This window comes from Coloeus monedula, assembly GCF_965178545.1.
Source record: "Coloeus monedula genome assembly, chromosome: 7".
NCBI lineage: Eukaryota > Metazoa > Chordata > Aves > Passeriformes > Corvidae > Coloeus > Coloeus monedula.
The window spans coordinates 19,127,238-19,151,849 of record NC_138787.1 but is presented as its reverse complement, the minus strand read 5'-3'; the positions used below and the strand labels follow the sequence as shown (position 1 = coordinate 19,151,849).

The 24,612-nt window shown below is 41.5% G+C and overlaps 1 protein-coding gene across 6 annotated transcripts in view; it reads right to left on the bottom strand.

Moving 5' to 3' along the window:
- SP3 (Sp3 transcription factor) overlaps positions 1 to 20,616 on the bottom strand; it is a 73,259-nt gene extending 52,643 nt beyond the window's left edge. For 4 of the 6 annotated variants that reach the window (XM_082284725.1, XM_082284727.1, XM_082284726.1 and 1 more), the window contains exons 1-4: positions 20,316 to 20,615; positions 19,853 to 19,977; positions 19,558 to 19,674; positions 8,476 to 9,841 (exon numbers count right to left, since the gene is read on the bottom strand). In XM_082284725.1, coding sequence (XP_082140851.1) covers positions 8,476 to 9,841; positions 19,558 to 19,674; positions 19,853 to 19,977; positions 20,316 to 20,322 — 1,615 coding nt within the window. In that variant the 5' untranslated portion in view covers positions 20,323 to 20,615. Of the gene's footprint in view, positions 1 to 8,475; positions 9,842 to 19,557; positions 19,675 to 19,852; positions 19,978 to 20,315 lie in introns of all 6 variants that reach the window. The other 2 variants (XM_082284729.1, XM_082284724.1) reach the window with 2 other exon arrangements.
- Positions 20,617 to 24,612: the final 3,996 nt, after the last annotated feature.

Below are 24,612 nucleotides of genomic sequence, written 5' to 3'. Positions count from 1 at the left end.
TTTTCTCCACTACTCTTTTATTTCCATGCTTTCAGATTTCTATATGCCCTTCCTTTAAAGTACAAGACTTAGTTCTAGGTTAAGTATAAAGGTGAATTTTAGACAAAGATACTGTTTCAAACTGCAAACAGATTCTGAAAAATATATATTGTGTTAAAGTTCTGCTTCCTGTCTAGTGTGCTAGATTTGGTTTAGGTTTGGCTTTTCCAAGATGGAAATTGGGATCTTGGTGTACAATTGTGTTCCAAAAGTAGTATTTCATAGTCATAGAAAGCCCAGAGCTGGCTACAATATGGAATAAGATTGAGTGTATTTGGCAAATAAAACCAATAACTAAGAGATCTGTTTAAAGTGCTTCAGAGAAGAGTAACTAAATTTACAGGATTAAACAATGCAGATGTAAATGCAGTTTAAACTATTCTTGAGTACATGTGAACTATGATCTAGTGTGGAGAGAAATACTGTTGTCCACTGCTATACCCAGGCCATTTACCAACTTCATCAGGTATCACACGAATGCCTCAATTAAGCTTCACATTATGTCTTGGTCTGTTTCAACCAGGACTTAGGAACACATTATTTTCTTTATCTGTCAAAAAAGTTATTAGTTTGCATAAGAGCCACAGAAACAGGGATAAACAGAGAAAGGAAGAGCATGCAGATTTTTTTTAATGTATCTGCCTTTGCAGAATGTCACAAAGACACACTCAGTATTACTTTGTAACACTCTGCAAACTGTGAGCTTCTAGTTTAGCTGCTTTTCCTAGATGCTGAAAGCCACCCTGCCTTTTAACTCAGCCAAGCTTTACAAACTCCTGATCTGAGATGCAGAAATATGGTCTTTGAACTGGAAACAGATTTGCAGCAGCCGGGCATATACCTTCACACCTATTTCCTCACAGAATCACAATCTGTCTGCCATTTTAATTGTTTCCAATAGTTTATTTTTCCAAATAGATGCTTCCCTTCCTACCTTTCCCAAGGAAACAGGTATTAATTCCCACTTCCTTTCCATCTTGTCCAGTTAATTTTGTTTTCTGTTTTCTCTGCAGTTCAACCCACATTCCCTTGGAATCTTGACTCATCTTGCCTTAACCTCTAGATGTGAGGAAGCTTTAATAAAGACATTTAAATTTCTTAAGACGCTGTTCTTGTTCGTGTCCATCTAAACTTAACTATCGAAATAAAACTCCCTCTACCAGTTGACCAGCTGTGCAAGTCTTTCAGACAGGAAACTCAACAGAATTAATGGTTTTTACTCTGACTTGCCCCCAAATCTTAAGTGTGAATTTATGCATTTTTATTACACAATAAATTACAAGGTAACATAAGGTACACTTCAAAATGTCGTCTTGAAATACTGATGAACTCAGAAGGAAGACTGTCATCTAGATTCAATAGTTCTAAATCAGATTTTAAGTTTCTGAGGAAAAACAGCTCTTGTGTACAAGTCTAAAAGCAGGACCTTACAGTACTCAAGCAGTACCAGCAGAATGATTAAAAACACAGCAACAGACCTTTTCCTCGCAAGAAATACCACATACTGTATCTCCAAGTGATCCTATTCATTATTCTAAAGCAAATATTTAAATATTTGAATCATGAAAGTACTTTAGCCAGTGCTACCACAAGGAGCACATTATGCATCAAGGAACAGTTACTTGCCCTACAGTAACTGTACTCCCTTGAGATGTGCTGTCTACAGATTCAAGATTTTGGATTCCTATAGACAGTAATGCCTGCTGCAGCCTGCACTTACTTTTTCTGTTCTTCTCACAGTTGAAAATCTAAGAGGGTTTAACTAAATAGGGGGAAGAAGAGTTGCTCATGCTTAACACTGAAGAAGCCAGAAACTCCAGAAATATGTAAGGAAAGCAAGAGGACACAGAGAATTCTCTGACCAGCAGGGCTAAGTATTTCTACATAGAAGAATATCAGACTGCTACTAGGGTCAAACAACAACTGTCAGCAGTAATTAGGGAAGACAGAACTGTTCCGTAAGGGTTTCTGTCCTGTATTTAGGTAAAAGCCAAATAATTGCCCTGCTACTACATGACAATGAAAAGCTTCCCACTGACAGTAAGTCAGGAAGATATAAAAACTGCTACCAAAGCAAACACTTAATAAATCAACAGATTAGGATAGTTTTCATTTGACACTTTTTAAGAGAAGGCTGAAGAGCCCTCCGCAGTTTTAATGCTGCGAGCCTTTGACCATGTGAATGCTCCAGTGGGTTAGAAAAAAGCTAGTACTGTGATAATACTGAAAAAGAGTAAACAAAGACTCAAAGAAGTAGGGACAGAATTAGTGCACTCAAAATGCGATTATGTGAACAATTAGATTAAAAACTAATTTTCTTATTTAAATCAACGATGCCACCGTTGTCGGTGTAATATACTTGAGAGTTCTGCACAGCAAGTGTCTTACTAGGGTACAGAAGAACATTTCGATTAAATGAAGTACAAAACATACTTGGAATACATGAATTAAATACTGGCATGAATTTTAGATGCAGATTGAGAACTATCATTTCTGTATGATAAATTATGACAACATCATTGACAATGTGTATTTTTATCTCCTTTTGCTCTTGAAAATTACTACCTTTTGAAAAAAAACTGTGCCTTTTACAAGCAGTAAAAGACAACCCACCTACAACCCAGCCTGATCTTCAAGAGGGCAATCACAACTAAGGTCCTGGTGAGTATTCCTGGCATTATAAAAAGGCTGTCGTTGTCCTTGGTAGAAACTTCAGATACTTTCTATGAGCCAGATGCACTGACAAGTTTGGTTTTGATCTCACAGATCAGATACAAAGTATATGATCCTGCCAGGAGGTTCAAAAGGCAAGAAAACTGCACAGAGCCTGAAACAATGGCCGTAAAGTGCTGAGACTGCAAAAAGACAGAAGACAAGTTTCCAGACTTCTTTTTAAGTTAGAGCAGTACTGGAAATAAAACTCCTTCCCTCTTTCACACCATGGATACTTGCCATACATCCCCAGAGGTGTATGAGAGTTTTTGTTTTGTGTCAGGAGTAGCTTGTAAAAAGGGTATTTGAAAAATGAAAAAGGAATGCGTACCTGAAACTGGGTAATGCATTCTTTTGTGAACATCCTGAGGATATCTGAGACTAAGGTAACTCAGGCTCACCTCCTGAACTCTGAGAATCTAAGCTGCATCCCCAGACACTCAGCATACACAACACACATGCAACAAACTTTCACCTCACCACCACCACCTGTAAGAAAAATCATTAATGAGCTGTTTTGGAGCAAAGAGCAAAAAAGCACATGAAGTACTAATGCAAAGAAAGAATGTGACAATTCAGTATTTTCAAGAATTTGAAGAAAAAATGTAATTCTATTCCGAAACAGTAGATATTGCACTAAAAAATTAACCAGACTAACTGAAGTTCCGCAAATTTTAAGTGAGATAATTTACTATGTGCTGTTATAAGCATGACTGTGAAACACGTACAAGCACGATCATCTAATTCTTCCACAATTTATTAATTTCCTTTGAAAATGATGCTAAAATAAGGAATGTAATTTAAGCATGCTGACAGCAAACTATTTACACAAGATTGGTACATAAATAGCTCTAATTCCTGCACTAACTTAAATTCATCAGTTTCCAATTTAATTTTCATATTAAAAAAACAGTGGGGAGAATTGTTTTCTACTGTTTTAATTTTATAACATGCAAACTAAATGCCTCAAATGAAAATTGGATAGCCGTAGACAGATGTTGTCAGATGAAAATATTTACTTAACATCATTGCTTCAGTTTACTTCATGCTTTTCATAAGACTTCCTTATTTTTTAAATCAGATTCTATTTCATAATGATACCACAGCCTTGTCTCAAAGTCTTGGTATAAAGAATGCCTTAGATGGAAAAACTGCATAATTGAAACTAAAATTAATGAGGTTGAAAACTGAAACTTAAAGAAAAAAACTAAGTTGTGCAACACTGAAAACCAGCCAAAACTTTTAAAAATGTCTAGATGCCAGAAGAAAGCCATGCTTTAAGTAGCATTCTGCACTACTTTATCAGAAGCACTGAAACATTGAAACAACCATCCCAGCAAGTAAAACTGTGAATACTTAACTTTTAATTTTGTTCATTTCAGCATTTACACTGTTTTAGGAAACAGGTATTAGACCAAAGCCTTACAAGGTACCAGCAGATGAATGATAAACTGTCACTTGGGCAACTATTTACCTTGAAAATTGTCAGCCAATTTTTTGGCCAAATTTAGAGTAGCTAAATTACTCCAGCATGACAAAGATGTCAGATTCCGACAGGAATGGAATGAAGTTGCCAGCACAAACAGCCAACCACTCCCACTCACTATCAACTGGCGTTAAGTTAGTAACTGGCCTGACTCTAAGGTCAATGGCAGCAGGCAGATGAGTCCTTAAGTAGCTGTTAACACTCTTGCAGAAGAGGAGCTGGGAAGAAAGATGAAGAAATGAAGACCTCAGTTCGGGAGTGACACTTCAGTCAACTCTTGAAAGGAATCCCTTTGACTTGATTCCAGCTGTAGACCAACCTGGAAAACTGTTTGTAGGGTTTTTTTTTTTTCTATTCAAATAAATGAATCTTTCAGCTGAGTGTGTCTGGGTTGATAAGCAGCAAAGACAATTCTCAAGCCAATGCTACTTTCTTTTGGGTGATTTGCTAGTGTCTTCAGATGCTACTGTAATGGTCAAAAGAAGTATATAAAAAAAAATTATCCAGCATCCTATAACAAGTTATGCAACCTATATAAGACCTAGTAAAATTGCCTTTTTTTTCCCCAGGAAATAACAAATCCCAAACTGGTTCAGTACATTAATAAATTAGCTGAGACACTATTACAATTAGATTTTGATTAACACCATTAAATTTCCTTCAGCTGGACAATGGCTTGGGGGCAGAGGGAAAATCCAGTAACTTAAAAATTCTTCCAAGCTGACAAAACTTAAAGTTTCAGAAACATGAAAGCCAAGTTGGTACATTTCAGTTCCTGACAATTTTCCAAAATAAGCACTACTTTATATGAAATGCTTGAAGAAGAAAGCTATATAAACATGCTAATAAAAAACTCCACCTTTCTTGATCAGGCAAATCACTAAAGAGTAATGTGAACAGAGCATGTAGTGGCTCTTTTTGTTACACACAATGCAGTATTTTATTACAAACTGCCAACAAAAGAAGTACACTACTAGAGAGCTTTCTCAGGTTTAATTTCCTCTCAAGACCAGAAGACTGAAGCCAAAACACAAGTGAGAAAGGTATCTCTCTGCCAGTTCTTCATATAGAGATACTATTTGATACAGCTTTTTGCTTGAAAAGCAATGCTGAAGAGTTTCAGTTGTGACTGACCAATACCCTCCCCTTGGTCACCACAACACTAAGCACAACGAAGAATACAAGCTCTAATAAACATCCTAAGACAAAACAAGCTTGGCCAAGACGTTTCAGAACAAACTCATTGCAATGCAGGTCTATGCATATGTATGCCTGGTAAAATAGACATTTTGGTAGAAACATACTTACTGGACATTTTTCAAAGAAAACTGTATACTTACTGGACAAAGCTATTAGCTTTGTATTAGTGTTTCAATGGCTTTCCATTATGTGAATAAAATGTAGGATCTAGGTAAAGACATTTTCTTCTTCTCACACACTCACAAGCACAGTAAAGATGTCCTCTGCTGCCCACCTGGGGAGTGAGCCTTGGAAGAACACCTCTCACACAATGGGCTGTAACAACAAAAATCTAAAACCTAACTGTTTTCACAGCTACAGTGCTAACAGAACAAAGTACATTATTAGGACTTCAGATAATTACCAGCCATCTCTGACTCAAGACTAGGAATATGTTCTTTTTATTTTTGCTTCAGGTAGACAAATTTTCTTAAATGAAAACAGAAAATACAGCCTGACTCTACTTGGTATGAAAGGAGTGCATTATCCAGCTTGGGGGAGAAAATACAGGGAAACCCTTCTTATCTTAGAATCAAGTAGCTTCACACCCTTTAACTTCTCTCATTCTGCTATCTCTTCCACTTACCTTCCTGTTTCAGTTTAAAATTAAACAGTTTTTCCTTATTTGCAAAAGAACAATATACTTTTGACTGAAAAAAAGGCTATGATTTCACAATCTGCTTCTAATTGCATATTTATTCTCCAACCTGAAGAAAGGGTGCCATACCATATTGCAAGGGGTTATAAATAAGAAGGGGAGAAACACCACCAAGAAAGATGGAAAAGACACTGAAAGTCAATCAAGAGAATTCAGTCTGATTCTGTTAGAAGCAGTGTCACACTAATCATTACTGTGGGAAAGTGAATTTCTTCTAATTCCTTCTAATAAAGGAGGGACCAATTACATTCTCCCCAAATTTAAGGAATGGCAGTTTTAATACCTTCCAATCCATTTATTATTCCTAGACAAGTAGGAAAAATGTCACTGTAAATCTCCATCTTATCTTTAATACAACCAGGTGTTTATAGCTATGCACTTCAGGCAATAGTTTCTGCTACTCATCTAGTACTTCTGCCTATTTAATCACATTTCATATATCCTGGTTAAGTCTCTTGCCTCCCCGTGTGGAATTCCTTATAGGAGAATACAGTTAAAGAATGCTTGATGGAACTCCCTTGTATCTTATTATAAACCACCATTGAAACATTCTTGAGAATGATCAACAGACAAAATGATACACAGCACAGACCAGACTCAACTTCTTTCTCATGTGCCTAGCTGGTTTTTTTTTTCTTCCTTTCTCCTTTTCCTTTCTTTCTTCCCAAGTTTCTGCTACATTACTCCACAAGCAATAACATTAGCTACATGATCCTACACCAAATATAAATCTCAGAAATAATCCTCCTTTTATCAGCCAAAGGGCTAATAATAATTAGTAAAGGGTCCTTCTTCCAAGACTTAGATTCTGACATCTGAGTTTAGCTGCATTAACATGCAGAATACATGGTTTTGGTTACTGATGTCTATGCTCTCATAGGTAACAAGGTGTGATGGAGATAAACCAAGATTTTCTGTGGTCACTGTAAGCATAAAGATTTAAGAACCAAGATCAGCCAGCAAAGCAAATGCTGTGAGCAGTGCACATCTGTTTGGTGCTGTTGCCTACAAGCCAATGAAGAGCAGGCTTATCTAGAGCTCAATAACTTTACTTGGTGGTAAGTGCACAATACAGAAGTCAATTCCAAAACAAAATGAACTAAGAAACATCCCAGCGTATTATTTTCAATTCAAATTTTAGATTCCAAATGGGAAAGCAGGCTTCTTGACATAGAATACAGAAGTAACTATATAGGTATTATAATCACTAGCCATTTGAAACAAAACTCAGCAGGTCTTCTAGGCATGTTTCACTTAACATTGCATTCATCTCACAAGCTTAAATAGACAATACAAACATATAATACAAACCATGTATGTTTTATTTAAATATTTATGCTTCAGTATCTTGATGAACCAGAGGGCTGGATCTCATGATGACAGTGAAACAGTGATTCCCAAGCTACTTTGTGCAACAGTTCCCTCCCAAATAACCTCTACTGCTCACTCCGCCCCTCATGATTAGCCTGGGCACAACCCAGTAATGTGTTTAAATGGCTCCTGGTATATCAAAATCTCCTGAACCACAATCATCTCTTATTCTTTTTTTTAGGTAGTTATGCCCTGAAATTTGGAATGCACTGTATCAAATTTACAAAAAATAAACAGGCATGTTTGCTTTTTCTCACATAAGAAACACCCATTTTAAGACGATAATATTTCTTCTCCACCGAGATAAAACACTGAGATTAATGATTCTACTTTAAAACATAATGCAAGTAAGCAGCACTGAAAATTCACACATTCTTAAGCACAGCCTCCATTTTGATATTTACATGCTTGTTTCACTGCCACTTACATGAGTTTCCTACATCATAGTAATACTGATAGTAAGCCAGTAGGAAATTAATTTAACAAAAGAGCAGGGGGATAGAGCACCTCAGGGGCTCTGAAAATTTTCAGGGGAAAAAAAACCTGCATAAATAGAAGTATTTGGATTTTCCATAGAAACTTCACCTATACAGGACTAGGAAGAATGGGTATGTTGATGATACTGATGCCTTACAAGAGTGGCACCTGATAGCCAGATTTCCCCCTTTTCAATTTAGTATACAGATCTTCTCCATGGTAAGACTTATAAGCACAAACACTGAAGTGCTGTTAACAAATACAACCACTTGGGAGTTACATGAGCTTATCCTAAAAGGAGTGAGGTAGGACTATGTTCTACCATTACAGTTTCTAATGGAACAGCAGTTTCAAATAAAATCTATCATCACTGTGTTTAACCCAGTGTGTTTTGTCGGCTTCAATAGCAAGATGATGTTCTCATTATCACCATTTAAACCAACAACATGCAGTAATAAAAAACAATTTTCTGCAAAAAGAGTAAAGTAAATACCTGCAGGACTGCCAGCATTTTCTCCTTGATGCAGCTGAATACCAGCAGAATCTATAGAGTTTACTGTAACTGTCTGTAGATTTGGCAATTGAGCAGTGCTTAGACTAACTGGAGTTGATGTCAACGCACCACCTGCTGCAACTTGACCGAGAGTGAGAGTCTGCACAGGGGTCAGAGTTATTTGTTGACCAGGTGCATTCTGAATTTGCAAGTTCTGCAAGTTCTGAACTCCTTGCACTTGAAATGTCTGCCAGGTTATCTGCCCAGAAGGCGTCACTGTTTGTGCCTGAATTAGGAAAGTTCCAGGATTCAGCTGCAGTTGAAGATTTTGAAGAGCCTGTTGAGATATACTTTGACTTGCTTGAACACCATGGATTGTCTGTTGCGCAATACCTTGTACAATCTGGGCTTGACTGGTTGGCTGCTGCGACTCTTGTAGCTGTATGTGTTGTACAATTGGCTGTGCTGTGGAGACCTGAATATTCTGAGCCTGTGTGTCATCAGAGACTGACGTCTGGATGTAATTTCCCTGAAGATCAGAACCATGAACTTGACCACTAGTTGTGGTCAAGTCATTTGCATTTTGTTCCAATATACTTGAACTGTCTATGGTAACGGGCAATTGTGATGAAGATGACGTTGGCACAAATAAGTCATTATCAGTGGCAGTTTCTGTGATTTCAGGAGAAACTTGCTCACCAGTCCTTTCAGAAGTATCTGAACTATCCATGGCCTGTCCAGTATTTATCAAGTGCCCATCTGCATTAATGCCTGCTGTCATGGTTTGAGAACCACTGCCAAGTCCCAGAGAATCTAGATCAACACTATTGATGGGTACAAAAGTAATATTTCCCGGCAGTCCAAGAGGGACATTAGCAACTACTTGTGCTTGGCCAGGGTAAGATGAACCACCAATTGCAACTCCCTGAACCTGGACTTGACCAGACTGACCAGATAAGATATTCTGAATATTAGCTGAAGATGTTCCAGAGGCAATGATGGTTTGATTAGAGCCAGGAATGATCTGAATTTGACCAGTTTCTTGATTTATACTGCTATTATCAGAAGAGGCTGCAAAGCCAAGTTGAACCTGCTGACCATCCGCTGTCTGGATCTGGGGTATTACTTGGTATTGTACATTAGACACTGTACCATTCGATGAATCTGATCCTGGTGCAACAGAAAAGATTTGTTGATTTTGCAAACTCTGGATAGGAAGGACATACTGCGCACTTGAAGTTACTGTGGCAGCACCTGGAATCTGTACTATGTTACCAGCTTCATCCTTTATAGTGGTAGGAGCTGCAGACAAGACCTCCCATCTGTTTGGAGCTCCAGCTAATTGCACAGAAGCCAAATCCCCTGTCTGAATAAAAAGAAAAAAGAAAACACAAAATTAAAACAAATGTCATACAGACTATGTGTTAGACCAGTCATGCAATTAAACACTAGATATTGATACACTACTGGAAAACATGCAGTACAGCTCATATGACCACCAGCAATTGGATCAAAACTATGAAATACAGACTTTAAAAGTGATCTAATTCCTAAGTCAGGGTAGCCAGCCTGTGGGTCATGAGCTGCACGTTGCTTGTGAACATGTCAAATGCAGCTCTAATGTCATGGCTATGTCAGGTGACCAGCAACAGGGTTACTCTGGTGGCAGGGCTGCTGGGTGATCCAAACCCCTAGCTGTGGGAAGGAGGGAGCTGGCAGGGGCTGCTGGAACTCTCATCACCAACTTACCCTGGGACTCAGAAACACTCTTTACCCAGCCTATTGCACAGAAGTGAAGGAATCACAGTGAAGCCAGCGTTGCCTGTATCTCCTGGAGCTCCACTGCTTTTCAACTCTCTGTTATATTTGATACAGGTGAGCATGTTGTGACTCTTAGTACAGGGAATGTTAAGAGGTGATGTCACACAGTTGGAAAGATAGGACAGCCTCAGCTTGTTATACAAAACACAAAGCTCTAGTATTTATAAGCTTGTAGGAGTTAAGTGTTTCGCTAGGGAAGAAGACTTCTAGACTAAGAACTTTTACACTGAAATCATGTTTGGATTAGTCATATGCATCAGCTAGGAGGGAAAAAAAAATCTTCATTAAGTTAGAACAACAGAAAAGGCCCACGTTTCAGAGCAGACCCCCAGATGCTTAAAGAAACTATTATGCATTTGTTTGTTTTTCAGTAAAGAAAAGGTAAATTGCACTTACCTTTCTTTACCAAAGCAAGCTTTTTCAGAATAGAGTATTAAGAGCTAGATTTAACATCCTGCAATACTTGGCACAGATTTGCATAGTCAACCACCTTGGTATTGTAAATAACCATTAATCTAAAAAATAGGAAGTAAAGTTTCTCCTTATCTGTTTTACCATTCTACAGTAAACCAATGGATTACCTTAATATTAGCAATAAGTAACTAACTTGTCTTCCAATCAGTTCAGCTCTGTGAAACAAATCTAGTCTCTCTGGCAGAGTTCAGAGGACATAGAAAGAAAAGTTCTGGTTTGTGCTTCCACAGAGATCCTGTGATCACTCCTGGTAGGGAAGTTACCAGAACATACCGCAACTTCTTTCTGATGCTGCATTCTGACTTCCTTTAGAACAAAACCAGGACACACAAAATACAGCACACATCTAATTCTTTCCTAAGACAGCACTGAGACCTAGCCAGTCTGAAAGAATCCTGCAGGTATGCACCCAAGTGAATTTAGTCCACAGCATTAGATGGGACTTCTCTTTCACATTCTTATCCTATTCCTATAGCCCATGACACTACAATGTTTACATGTATAAGAAAGATATTTAAGTCTGTGTACTTATTACAGCAAAGTTTTACTGTGCTTATCAAGCTTCATTTTCAATAAGGAAATGCATAGCATGGTTCTAAATTCTTCTCAAGAACTGTAAAAATAATTACTGTGCAAAAAACAAAAGAATGCTAGCCTTCTTCAGCCCTCAAAGATATGGGCCATTGACTCTTATTAACAGTTGGACTCTGATCCTTCCATCTCAAAATATTCTGTGGTTCTTAAGTGTGATTCTTAATTTTTCAGGTAATATATCAGTAAATAGATTTAGCATCACCAGAACAAAACTAATTTTATGGCCTTAATGCTTCAAGGAAAAGACACAGAAAAAGGAGAATAATAATTCTCTTTTATTATTTTCTTTTCCTCTTGTACTGATCAACCTCTCATTTTAAAAACATGTTTAAATTTTTTAGTCTTTCAAGCTTGTAACATATGACACTAGAAGAAAAAACATATAATATTCCATATCACATATCTTACCTAAAAGAAGGCTAAAAATTCCATTTTCCTCTGCTACCACATTAGCTTTATACACTTGTGTTTAGTCTTGTTTACACATAGATACCAGCTGCTGAAACACTGCTAAGAAAGTTCATAACTATTCAATTCACATGCATATAAATACCTATTAACTGAAGGTTTCATAAAATATCAAAACACCCATAGAATTCATCGGTAAACATCGGTCAGAAAATACCTAAAGCAAAAATATGGTTGTTATATGCTTAAAGTGTGTCATTATAAAATAAATGTATACTATAATGTGCTGATAGTAGCTGTTAGAACAAAAGAGAAAGGAAAAGTAATGTAAAACATTACAAGTCTGATATAATTTCTCACTAATTGAAAACTATGTACAAGCAAATGTTGAAAGCTTAGGCTAAAACTGGACTGATCCAGTATGCAGTAACATGTCTATGTAATATCCTCCACAGAAATACTTCAAAGGGAGTCTGTCTCCTTCGTGATATGGAAATGACCTACTTTATTCTTCTCCCAAAACATATGTTGATTTCCATATTGGCATTTTCATGTTAGGCACACATCTCACGTTTTCATGATCTAGTGAAATCTTCCCTCCAATTCTGCTCTGTAATGACTTTAGCACAATAGAGCCACTCTTCTAGTAGATGCACTTGTCAGTCCATGGAGAAGTTCAGGGCAGCCATGCACAAGGATATGAAGCTATACTACACATACAACATAAAATGCCTGTTATTCATATTGCTCTTACAGCTGGCTGTATCAGACACCACCGGCTGAATCATGTGGAGGGAGGGGCAAAAAGAGGATGAGGCTTTCAAGAAGCTATCTCTATCAAAATTACTAGCATTAAAGCATGAAAAAAACCCGTATGGTAAAGAGTATTTGAGGATGATCTCTAGACTCAAATGGTCATTGGCCTCTCATAACAAGATTGACTGTTATGCTCTTTCTCAAAGTCTGTTGAGACAAGACATTTCTTGGACTTCTCTTCCTACTAACTGAAGAATAATAACCTTTCTCTACATCCACAGGCAGTTAAGCACTTTTGTAGTAACTCAAAATTTCTGCCACTGACACATGAGCAGCAACATCTGCAGCCCATTCGCTTACTGAGCTTTACATTCAAAATACACCAATTTGTTTGCTGTCTCAGCCATCCCTGAAAATTACTTATAGGGTAGAGATAAAGTAACAGTTTCCTTATCAACTGATACTCAAGCAGCAGTTATTTGGAAGCTGTTCCTTTAAGAGAAGGCTGGACTGTTTCAATCCAAAGGCTCTGTTTCAAGAGGAAGGGACAAGGATCTAAGGAAAGTTCAGCACTACTCAGCCAAGGAGGAGAGAACAGGAAGCAACAGGGAATTCACTGGAAGCAGCATGAGGAAACAAGAAAAAGAGATGGGAACAGAGCAAAGAGAGGAGCTAACACAACGCATAGGACGAATTAAAATCAAATTACATGTCCACCTGAAGAAAGGTCAAGCACCAACAAAGAGAAGAAGAAACAGCCACTGTTCAGCCTGTCTTTTGATTCTTTAACAGGCCTTGTATAATTTCCAGTGGGTAAAATAAAGAGATGTCTCTGAGACAAAAGTCCCATCCCCGAACAATCACAAGCCATGATAAATAAAAATCTAGTAATTGTCTTGTTCAATATGTTTAGAGAAAACTAAAGCAACATTAAGTCAAATGTGGGAGGAGATAAGAGAAAGACAGGAGATAAAATATCTTTCAGAAGTGATCTAAACCATACTGAATGATAGGACTTGAGTTATAAAACTTAAAATAAGCTTCACCAAAGTAAAATAGGGAAGAGGACAAACACCCCTGTAAGAAATGGTATCTGTTGTAGACACCTGCATCTCAACATGTCAAATGGACACATGTCATTAGCCATCAGTATTTTATTACTGAAGTCTACCAAACATTTATCTGTGCTGGTGGACTGCTTTTTACTGCACTTTTCAGAAAGTTACTTTTGCCTCATTTAGTCCTGGAGCAAAAGCATCAGCCAAACAAGCAGAGGTGGACAGATAATGAGTCACGAGCTCCTAAACATTTAAAAATCACACACCTAAGAAGACTGGACACTGCCCCATCCAAATTGTTGTTGTATGAAAGAGTTAGGGTTCTAATGCATGGGTTTAATAACACCATGTGTTTACCAAGCTACAGTAAACTATCTGTGCATTCTTAGGTCGTTACAAATACAAGATAAAATGCACTTGCTTCAACTCGTTCATTAAAGTATGAGCTAATACATTCTATCTTGTATTTGCCATAGGTTAAAAACATGTTCAAAATCAGTCACCGTGGTTCAGCTGACACAAAGCTGTTTCTTAAGGCAGATTAATTCTGTTGCATATTTGAGCCCTCTGCCAATGAAGCCACTCAATTTAGAGAAATACTTTTGCCCAAATCAAATGTTTGGAAACATTTAACCTTCAAATAACCTTGAGGGGAAAAAAGCTAGTGTTCAGAAGTAGTCAGCCTAGACTTAGGAAGGGGAAATAATGCTGAAATAACTAACCTCACAATGCTCTACGGTGAGAAGACTAGCTTGGTAGATGGGGTTATGCAAGGCATATATTTATCACTACGTTAGTTAGGCTTTTGACTCTGTCCCCCATAATGTAAGAAAAAGCCTTTTTTTTTCGTACCATGTGGGTCATCAAACACTGGAACATGCTGCCCAGAGGGATAGTGGAGTCTCTATCCTTGGAGGTATTCAAACCCACTGGACACAGCCTTGAACAACATGCTCTTGCTGACCACTTTGAGCAAGGAGGGGTAGACCAGACTTCTCCAGACATCCTTACCAGCCTCAACTTTCTATGAAATCTAAGACTTCTTACTAGTGTTTAATATTCGTCTGTCCTATTTTTAAATATGGATATGTTTTAAACTATACATTTCCTTAATTTTCCCAAAACTATAAAGAGAAATAAAACAAAATTTTTAAAGAACATCCCTAAAGCACCTTCTTCTAAAAGAACTTCTACACTTGGTTCTGATCCAGTACTAGAAAGACATAACTGGAATACAAAAACCAAAGAACATTTTAAAAGGTGAGCTTCTGGACAGCAGCAGGGCAAATACACTCTTAGACATCACATTCTATTGAAACTTCTTTGTTTTGCAAAAGTATAGAACAGAGAGAAGCAAGACAATTCCAGGCAGACTTTTCTACAGTGGCAGAACACATTCTGGTGCATCTGTGCACATCCAGAAACACAGCATCAGGAAGCTACCTTATCACCCACAAAAGTGGAAATGGATGTCAGATCAATTTTGAGCTTCCACAAAATGATCACACAGGCCAGAATACCAAGCAGTATGGATAACTCTGACACGTGGCATTCATGCATACTTTTGCCTAGTGGAAAACATGAAATTTGAAATGTCTTCCTCTTTCTCCATCCTGTGAGCACTCTTCCTATTCCTATTTCCTCATAAACTGAGTTTAAACTAGGTGCATCTCAGATGGTTAATCTTTTGAGGCATAAACCTACTAGAATTCTAGACTTTCATTAAGTTCTGTGAAGCACTGATACTCAATTCTAAAGATATGCCAAAGTAGTCTTAAAACACTCCAGCCTTTACTTGTAAAAGATACAAAGAAATGCTTTGCCTACAGCAGAGAAATGATACTCATCTTCCCCACATATGCTAACTATTAACCTGTCCAAATGTTTTCCACATCTTGTTGGTAAGCAACAACACAAATAAATCAAATAAATCATTCCTCCCAGCCTTTTTCTCCTTTTTTTTAATTTTTTTGACTAGCGAATCAGTGCAGCCCACATCACACAAGATGCAACTACACACCTCAACTGGGGCAGTCATCTCTGGCAGCTCCCATTCTCTGGTGGCTGCCAGAGCCAACAGCTTTCTCAGCCAGCCTGCCACTCTTCCCAGTTCACCCGCCTTCCAGACCGCCCACGCAACCCCCCATCAGTCTTGCACTGTATCCTAACCTATCCAGTCCCACCCAGTACAACCATAAGAATGGCCCTTGGGAGCATCAGAGTTCCAAGACAGCCTTTAGCTTTGCATTACAATGAAGTAAGAGAACATAAACAACTGGTTATCATCTCAGCTTTGTAGCTTCTTAAACAATCATCTGATCATGCTACAACCATACAGCTGACCAGCAAGGCTCTGACCTAAATCTGTTTGCTCTTTCGTTTCCTCCCTTATGCACATCTTTACCACCTTCTGCTTTGCTTCTCCTAACGTTAAAATTTTTTCACCTTTGTTTCCACCTAAAGTTAAAATCTTTGCAGATGTTTAAACTGGAATGAAACTAGAGTATTTATAACTAAATGAAAAAGAATCCTAAATATGAAAGTTTGAGGCAGAATTATTAGTCAAAGATGAACAGTGAAAAAGCAAGACCCAAACTAAAATTTCTCAGATTTTAAACTCCCAAGAGAGAGAAAGACATCCTGAGGGGCCAAAACATGAGCTGCCATTCTAGGTCAGGCAGTAGCACATAGCATCCCAGCAAGACTCTCACACAAACCAGCAGGCAGCAATATTCAAGGCAAAGTTCCCATAGCAAGTGTTTGAACCAACCATGGATGCAGCAGTATGGCAACCAAGGAAAAGGTTCTCAGGTAAGCAAGCCACAAGCTCAAGACCATCTACATTAATATCAAACACCATCAGGCAACACACTGGTGTTGGCTGATCATTAGGCAGCGTAAATCATGGCGTCAAAGCTGAAAGACTGCAATCTTCATCAATGCACAAAGACAAGATCAGCAGTAATGCCTGCTAGTGCTCTCATCCAAAAGTAAATACAGTTCTAACCAGAATCCTGGGCCAAGCTGAAAACCTGTGGTCTAGAGACACCCTGCCAGGTCATTGACAGGGTGGAAAGGAGAAGAGGGTTGAGTTTAGTTCTGCCAATTGCCTTCTTCATTTGCTTTTTATTACAAGCAGCTGCCATTTTCATTAGTCTTTTTACTTCCTCACTAATTCTTTCAGTGGCCTAACAGCAACGTCCATTCAAACAGCAGGCCTGGACTCAGATACCGATACAGAATCATAATTTCAGCTAGAAAGGACCTCTGAAGGTCACCTGGTCCAACCCCTGGGCTCAAAGCAGGACCAACTAGATCATTACAAACACAGTTACATTTGCTCCAGCTCCTCCCCAAATCTCAGACACGCAATATTCCCTGCATTCCTGTGGGAGTTTTGCTGTTGCTTTTAAATCACACTGCTGGTCTCTTGGGGAGCAGCTGCAGTATACCATTTCAGCCAGGACAGCAGTATGCTAGCCCAGCATGCTGGCTCCAGCCCTGCCAGTTTCTACCAAGCAAATGTCAGTAAAACAGTAACAAAACAACCCTGAAACAACAGCATCGCTACCCCTTTACATGCAGGTTCTTCAACCGGTTCTAAGAGGAAATATCTAGTTTGACTTCTACTATCCATTTGTATGGATTGAGAGTTCTATCAGATGTTCAGCTGGCAGAACTGTAGTCCAGGTATAAATACAGCAGGAAAGAGCTGCTTTCCCACTGCTACATTAGGCACCATCACCCATGCACAGGTATCAAACTGATTGATCTATACTCCTGGGAAAGGAAGGAGCATCACAAACTGCAGGAAGACAATTATTAAGTCTATGCATATAGACTTCATTTTCCATATGACTTATGAGGTACCTACAATTTAAGCCTTTTTAGCTTCTTCCCCCTTCTTCCACCCTCCAATAAGATAAACACAAGGGACCAGAAAAAAAAAAGAATCTTTATTGCACCAAATCTCTTTTGTTCTTCTGTTTTTCACAAGGAATGTATTTCAGGGCCTTTAGTCCCTCCCTTCTCTTTATTAAGGTCATCTTAATTAACTCCAGTGTCTAGTTCAGCTACTGTTAGGTATCTCCTTCAATTTATATTTAGTTTCCACCCAAAATATTCTGAATCATTCAAGAGTTATGTTGTAGGAGTGTAAAAATTACCAGAATGCTATAACCTAACTCACAGAAGATATGTAGGAAGGGCCTATCTGCATGTATGGAAAGTAGTGAGTGAGCTTATAGTCATTTAGTTTTAACTAAGATTTTGGCTTCTCTTGAATTGCATTTGCTTTCTCCTGAAAAGCCTCTTATACATAAATACAACAACATATTAATTTAACAGGAGTAAAGAAGCACCACAGCAAAACTGCTTTGTCCATTTTGAACTGCTGGGAACCATTTGTCCTGCACCAACATTCTAGTATCCTGTCAGACCTACTGCTCATCCAATCAATCAATCCACCCCCAAGATGCAAAATTCCAGCTGTACAATGAGAACAACCTTAGAGGTGGATATAGGAAAGCAAGCAATCATTTAAACATCATTGATTTTTCATAAATAAATTTTTCAGCACTGTATGCATCCGGTATTATGAAACAAATCTTAGAGGTATTGGGCACTTTACAACATCTAGAAATATTTTTAAAAACATACTGCTTGAGCAAATAAATAGGTTTAGCAGAAAGGATGCTTGAAAGGGGTCGGAATCTTAATACATTTTCAAGCTCTGTCATTAGTCTACAACCTGCTGTATGACCTCAGACAGCTATTTTGCTTTAGCTTCCCTTCATGTAAAGTAAGCTGAAACGTACAGATGAAAAGTATTTTGAAGTTTAGCATGCATTTAGAAACTTCTATCACTACACGCTGACATTTGTTGAAAGCTTGCCACAGCCACTTCATCCACCAATACGTTTTGCAGTTTTTCTTCCTATTCACAGAATCCTAAAACCACACAAGGGTGTTGCTGTGTACAGCAAGTTTAAAAAACAAGATTTGCTTTAAAAGAAGAAAAAGGTTTGGGGTTTTTTTTGCTAGTTTTAAAGATGTTTTTGTAAAAAAAAAAAAAAAAAAATTAGAGGTAATACGTGTAATTTTCCAAGGGCTAAGGCCAAAAAATTACATCATGTCATTTTAGAAGATATTTTGGAACTCTCTTTTAATATACCAATATTCTTAGGTATCATTTATTTAGAAATGCATAATCTCTTTGAATTTTATGAGCATATGTCAACAAGAGATTTAGCTAGACCAATTAAGGAGCATGAGTTTTCATTAGGCTTTTGTTATGGGAATTGTTAAACTAGCTTCAGCAAGAATATGTTTCTAGTCTGCAAGATCCATCTCATCACACAAGGTCCCAAGGTCATCAAGGCTCCTTTCAGAGGCGACGGCGCATGAGAGATAAGGACAGAAAATGCTACGAGGAACCGCATGATAACTCTCCCTAGAAAAACAGCGTCGATACAGGAAGCAGCTTTCCACCACCGCGCTCGCTTCTAAACAGCCATTTTACTTCACTACATCCTTCCCCACAGCCAGCCTTCATTTTGTGTTCCTGGCTGGCTGCGCGGTTCCAGGCTGACAGCCTGGCGAGGGTACCGGGGGCGCGCTCAGGTGGAGGTGAGATGCCTCCCAGCCTCGCCGGGTGCCGAGCGAGCCGTTCCGGTGCCAGGGTCGGGGGAGGGAGGCTTCCCGCCTCCCCCCGTTTTTGAAAGTAAATGAAGGCGCCGCTCCCAATGGCGGGGGAGGGGGGAGCTTGGCTCCCTCCTCCTCCCGGGAGCCCGGCTCCTCCTGGAGAGGCAGGGGAGCCCGGGGACCCCTCTCCTGGCAGGTCGGCCCTGCTATCGTCCCTCCCCCCGGGCGGGCAGTGCCGTGTGTCCCGTCCCTCCCCCCGGGCGGGCGGGCTGGCTGTGCTGTCTCTCCCCCCGGCAGGCCGTGCGAGAGCGGCGGGGCGGGCACTCACCGCTCCGGCAGAGTGAGAGGCAGCGGCGGCGGCGGCGGCCTCATCCTCCTCCGGCGACGGCGGGCCGATCTTGCTGCAGGTGGCCGCCAGCAGAGCGAGCGGTGACGGCTGCGCGTCCTACCCACAATGGGCGGGTTCAGGGAGAGAAGGGGGGTGGCGGTTAGTGCGGGACAGCGACCGGGCTCCTCGCAGACGCGCACACAGGAAGCGGCGGCGGCGGCACCGGCTCCGCACCCGCTCACAACGTGTCACCCGGGGGGGGGGGGGGAAGGGGCCCGGCCGGGCCTGCGCTCACCTGGGGGGCGGCCGCCCCGGCGGAGGCCGAGGCGGCGCCGTTGCCGTGCTGGAGATACTCGCTGTGGCTGCTGCTGTCCACGTCTAAGGCAGCCATTTCCTCTTGTTTCACGGGCTTCTCGGGAGCTGCGGGCACAGCGGGGAGGGGGAGGGGAGAGTCACTGACGGGAGCGATCACCCCCCTCCCTCCCTCTCCCTCCCTCCCTTCCTCCCTCCCTCTCCCCCCCCCTAACCCCAGCGCTCCCCCCGCCCTCCCGCACGGAGCCCTCCTCCTCCTCCTCCTCCTCCTCCCCGTGCTGCTGCCCCTGCCCCTCTTCTCCCTCCTCCCCCTGCTCCTCCTGCTGCTGCTCTCAGTGCCGCTCTCGCCTCGCTCGCACACGGACGCTCCGGGGCCGGAGCGGGGACGCGCAGGGCCGGAGCAGGAGCGGGGAGCCCCCGGGGCGGCTCGGTCGGTGCGTACGTACCGGTCATGGTGTGAGTGCGAGCGGCCGGCTGGCTGGCTGGCTGGGCGGGAGGCAGGCAGGCTGGCTGGCTGGCTCGCACACAGGCCCTGCTGGCTGGGGCTAGGCGGCTGCCGCCGGGGACATGCTTATTGTGCTCACGGCGGGCTGAAGCGGCGGCGGCGGCCCGAGCCTACTCCGGGTTTTTTTTCCTATTTTGATTGACGGTGCGGGAAAGCCGAAAGGTGGGGCTTGCCGCGGGAGAGGGGGCCCGGCCGACACCGCCGCCCGCCCGCCCGCCTGCCAGCCCGGAACTCCCGCCCACGCCCGCGCGCGCGCGCACCCTCATTGGCTGCGCCGCGCCGCCGCCGCCGCTCGCACGGGCCGCCCGGGCTGCCAGTCACCCGCCGGGGGCGGGGGGGGCGCCCCATGCCGGGGCGGCTTCCTGTTTGCCAGGGCTGGTGCGGGGAACAATGAGCGGGACCCGCCGGGAGCCCGCGGCCCGCGCCGGCCCGGGACCCGCCGCCCCGGGAGGCGGCCCTGCCGCCGCGCTCCCCTGACAGCGCCGAGCCCGCCCGCCCGCCCGCAGGGGTCAGCGCATAGACACAGCTGCGTGGCGGTGGCGCTATCCCCCCGCCCCCCCCTCCCCGCGCCCCCGCCGCTCTTGTGCCCGGGGGGCGCCGGGCCAGGGCTGCGATCTTTCGAAGTGTCCCCGCCGGGGTTGTCACTCACGGCTGGCGACAGCCGCGGCTCCGAGGCGGCGGCCGAGCACCGCCCGGCCGACACAGCGCCGCCGCGTTTTGTCCCTCCGGCGCTAAGATGTCGGCGCGCCGTACCCAGGGGAGCCGGTCCGCCCGGGCGGACCCTGCCCGGAGACTGCCGCTGGCCGCCCCCCTGCCGGACGGGGCGTCCGGGTCAGCGCCGGCCGCAGCCCGCGAGCAGCGCCCGCCTCAGCGGGGCCGCTCCGCCGTGCCGCCGTTGCATAAGCGCTGTGGCGGGCTCGCACCTGCCTGACCCGGGCCGGGGAACCTAAAACCTCCGCTGTCTCTAATGCAGAGCAAAACCCGTCCAGGATAATGCCGCGAGTTAGATCTTAACGTGACACGACTTCCCAGCGGGAGTACCTGCCCTGAGCTGGGCAGTCGAACCTTGGCACGGATCGAGCATTTGTGCCAGGAGGCTTTATTTTGATCATGTTAAGGAGAATTAGTAAGATTTCCCTTAACGTCAGGCTGGTCTGTGTCTCATGTTATGCAACACAAAGGAAACTGGGAGCTCTCTGATTGTTAAACTAAGGCAGGAAATATGTTTAAATTGTTACATAAGTATATGATGATACAGGAATGATTATTAGTGGGGCCTGTTTCTCTGTTACACCATGTAGCTTGTGAAGGGTTCCTGTAAAGGGGAAGAATTTGGGCTTGGCCTTCCGTCCCATTTGAGTGCGTGTGCAGGGTCACAGGAGAGTGTGTAGGTTGAGGCACTGGTTTTGACCCTTAGCTTAGAAATTCTCCCGAATGATGAATTTTTCATGGGTACTTTTAGTGTGGTGTTCCAAGGAGTCTGAATGAGGCCAAAAAACCCTCAAACCTACTTTCCTGTTACAATCTTTAATGTAATTAGAACTGAGGATTACCTAGGAGATACAGTGAGCACAGTCCATATGTCCACAGTTGGGCTGAGTATGTGAAGTTCCAGGCTCCTGAGATAAACTCATAGCAAAGTTAGTAACCTGGAAACCCAGCAGTATGGTCAGGATTTTCAACAACCTCTCTGAGCAAAGAATAAGCAGTGCTTTTTAATCAGTCCCAGCACTATGACCTTGCAGTAACTGCCCAAGCTTAGCTTGGACACTATTACAGAACAGGAAAAAACACACTCAGAAATTTGAATTTAATATCTGGAAGTTATGATGGAGGAAGATTGAAGTATTTTGCTGTCAGTGGAAGATTGTTCTTACTGTGTGATGTTTAGTCTTATTTCTAACCAATTTACTTTTGCTGGTATGTTGAGAGTACATTCAGGTGACTTAACAGTAAGTTGTAAATTAATCCCAAAGCTTTTTGTCACAATTTATTTTTTCAGGGTAGTTAAAAAAACCCCAGCCAAATACTTCTGTTTGTTAAATGTCTGTATTTGTTTACATAGTCACTTGTAACTCTACTTTAGAATCAGTTGTTGGTAAGATAGATAACACAGCCATAAGGAAGAAGGTTTTTTTGCAATTTGTATTTTTTATTTTAATAAGAAGCAAAAGTAACTCGGAAAAGAAGTCAGGGTTTTTTTAAACAGTGTCAGAAATAATTTTTAGCCAGTGAAAGCTAATATACACAACATCTAAAAATGCATCAGTATACATACATAAGGACATTTCAGGAAAAAATGAAAATGCAAAATTACCTGACCACTGTAGTATTTAAAAAAAAAAAAAGTCTTCTACAACTAGTATAGAACTTGCAGTTTGTTTGGCAATATCAGAAGTTGCTAGTGAAACGTATGAGAGTCTGTCATCCTGGAACCAGAACTATTAGTGGTTACTTTAGACTTTCAGTAACTGAGGTGTTCCTTTAAAGACTGATGTGTAAGAGAAATAATTCCTGTTCATATGCTTTGAAGGGGAAAATGATGTTAAAAACCTGCTATTTAGCAGGGTATTGCCAAATACTGACAATGGCATTTTGCTGTAGGAAGATTGTGTTGTCTAGGACTTAATCTAAATATGAGAGTTGTTCTTTCTTCTACAGCTGGGTGCATGTTGAGAGCTGTCTGACTTAAGTGGGATGTTGTCAATAGAGTAGTTTACCTACATGGATCTGATTGCAGGCCTGGGACATAACTGCAGTGCTTTAAGACAGAAAGATTTGAAGTACCAATAATGGGATTGATTTTATATATAAAAGTTTTTCAGTGCAATAAAACTCAGATGTAATTAGGCTTAACACTAGTGGAGGACCATCTTTTTCTAGTCAAGTATCTAAAATTAAGGGGGACACTCTTATGGTATTACTAAATTCATATAAAGAACTAAACCAGAATATTAACAGACTATTTTAAAAGTAGACAAAAAACTCAAGATAAATTACAAGAAAGTTGTAAAAAAAGATCTGCTATTATGAAAAAGAGGTGTAAAGAGACTCAGAATTGTTAAATAGAAACTGGCTGGTAATAGAAATCACGTGTGTCTATTTACCACTTCCCAGTGGAGATTAAGAACACATGAGAAGAAAAATAAGTTTGAAAAAAAAGACATTATTTGTAGGGTTTTCTGCTTATCGATATAGTAGCATTAAGACACTCACTAGAAAAATCCTGGATACATGAGGGAGATGCTGGTATCGAAACTGGACACCTGAGTTCCTGTAGGTGCTGGTCTTTCTTGCAGAGTTAGCACTGTGACAGTATCCCCAGAGCCTGAGCTCTATGCCCAATTGGAGGAGACATTGTTTTCTCTTTCTTGAGATTGCCCACCAGATGTACTGTACCCAGATGTGATCCGAATAAACTAACCATGACCAGTTTACTCTTAAAGAGCCTTGCCTCTTTAAGCCCTTGCCTCCTGCTTCCAGGCTGTTCCTGGTTAACTGCAGGTCCTGGGATTAATTAATTCTCGATCAATTTGCTGAAAATGGTGTGTTGTAATTTGAGCTGTGTAGATACAGAGAAAGTAATACTGCTCTATAAATAATAAGAATACATCTACCAGATAGCAAAATGCAGCAGTTTCAAAACTAAGATGCAGCCTTTGGGGTAAGTAGCAGTATAATGTGGGAGAGGAAACAATGTCTACCAGCTTCTGATGAAACTTGAGAGAAGGTTTTGACAGATGAAATCAGATCCAACTTGGAAAGAACTGTAAAACTTAATACCTACCCTGTATTTCAGTTGTAAGCTCAATGCTGTATTTGTCCATTGTAACTTGTACCTCATTGGTGTAAGTCTTGGAGCTCAGTCTCTGTGTGACACAGTACAAATTCAGAAGGAAGTGCACTGTCTAGCACAACTCCCATCCCGCACAGTGTCTGCTATACTTGGAAATAGCTTTTCTGTCTCTACAGTCCTTTGAAACTTTGGAGCTATGGCATGTTACTTCTGTCTTTAGAGGTCCCTTCTATTGGTAACCCTGCACTTCTTTAAAGGAACACATTATTGAAGGATTGTTGGTATGTGGTCCAGTTCAGTTTTCACAGTTGTGGTACTCCATTCCTCTGCAGAGTGGTGGTTTTGCCATGCTGAAGCCTAGAATGCAACGGGACAAGACGGACAGGAATGCATTCTGCTGTGACAGAATGTAATGCCAGGAAAACTCAGGCTCAGGTCACTT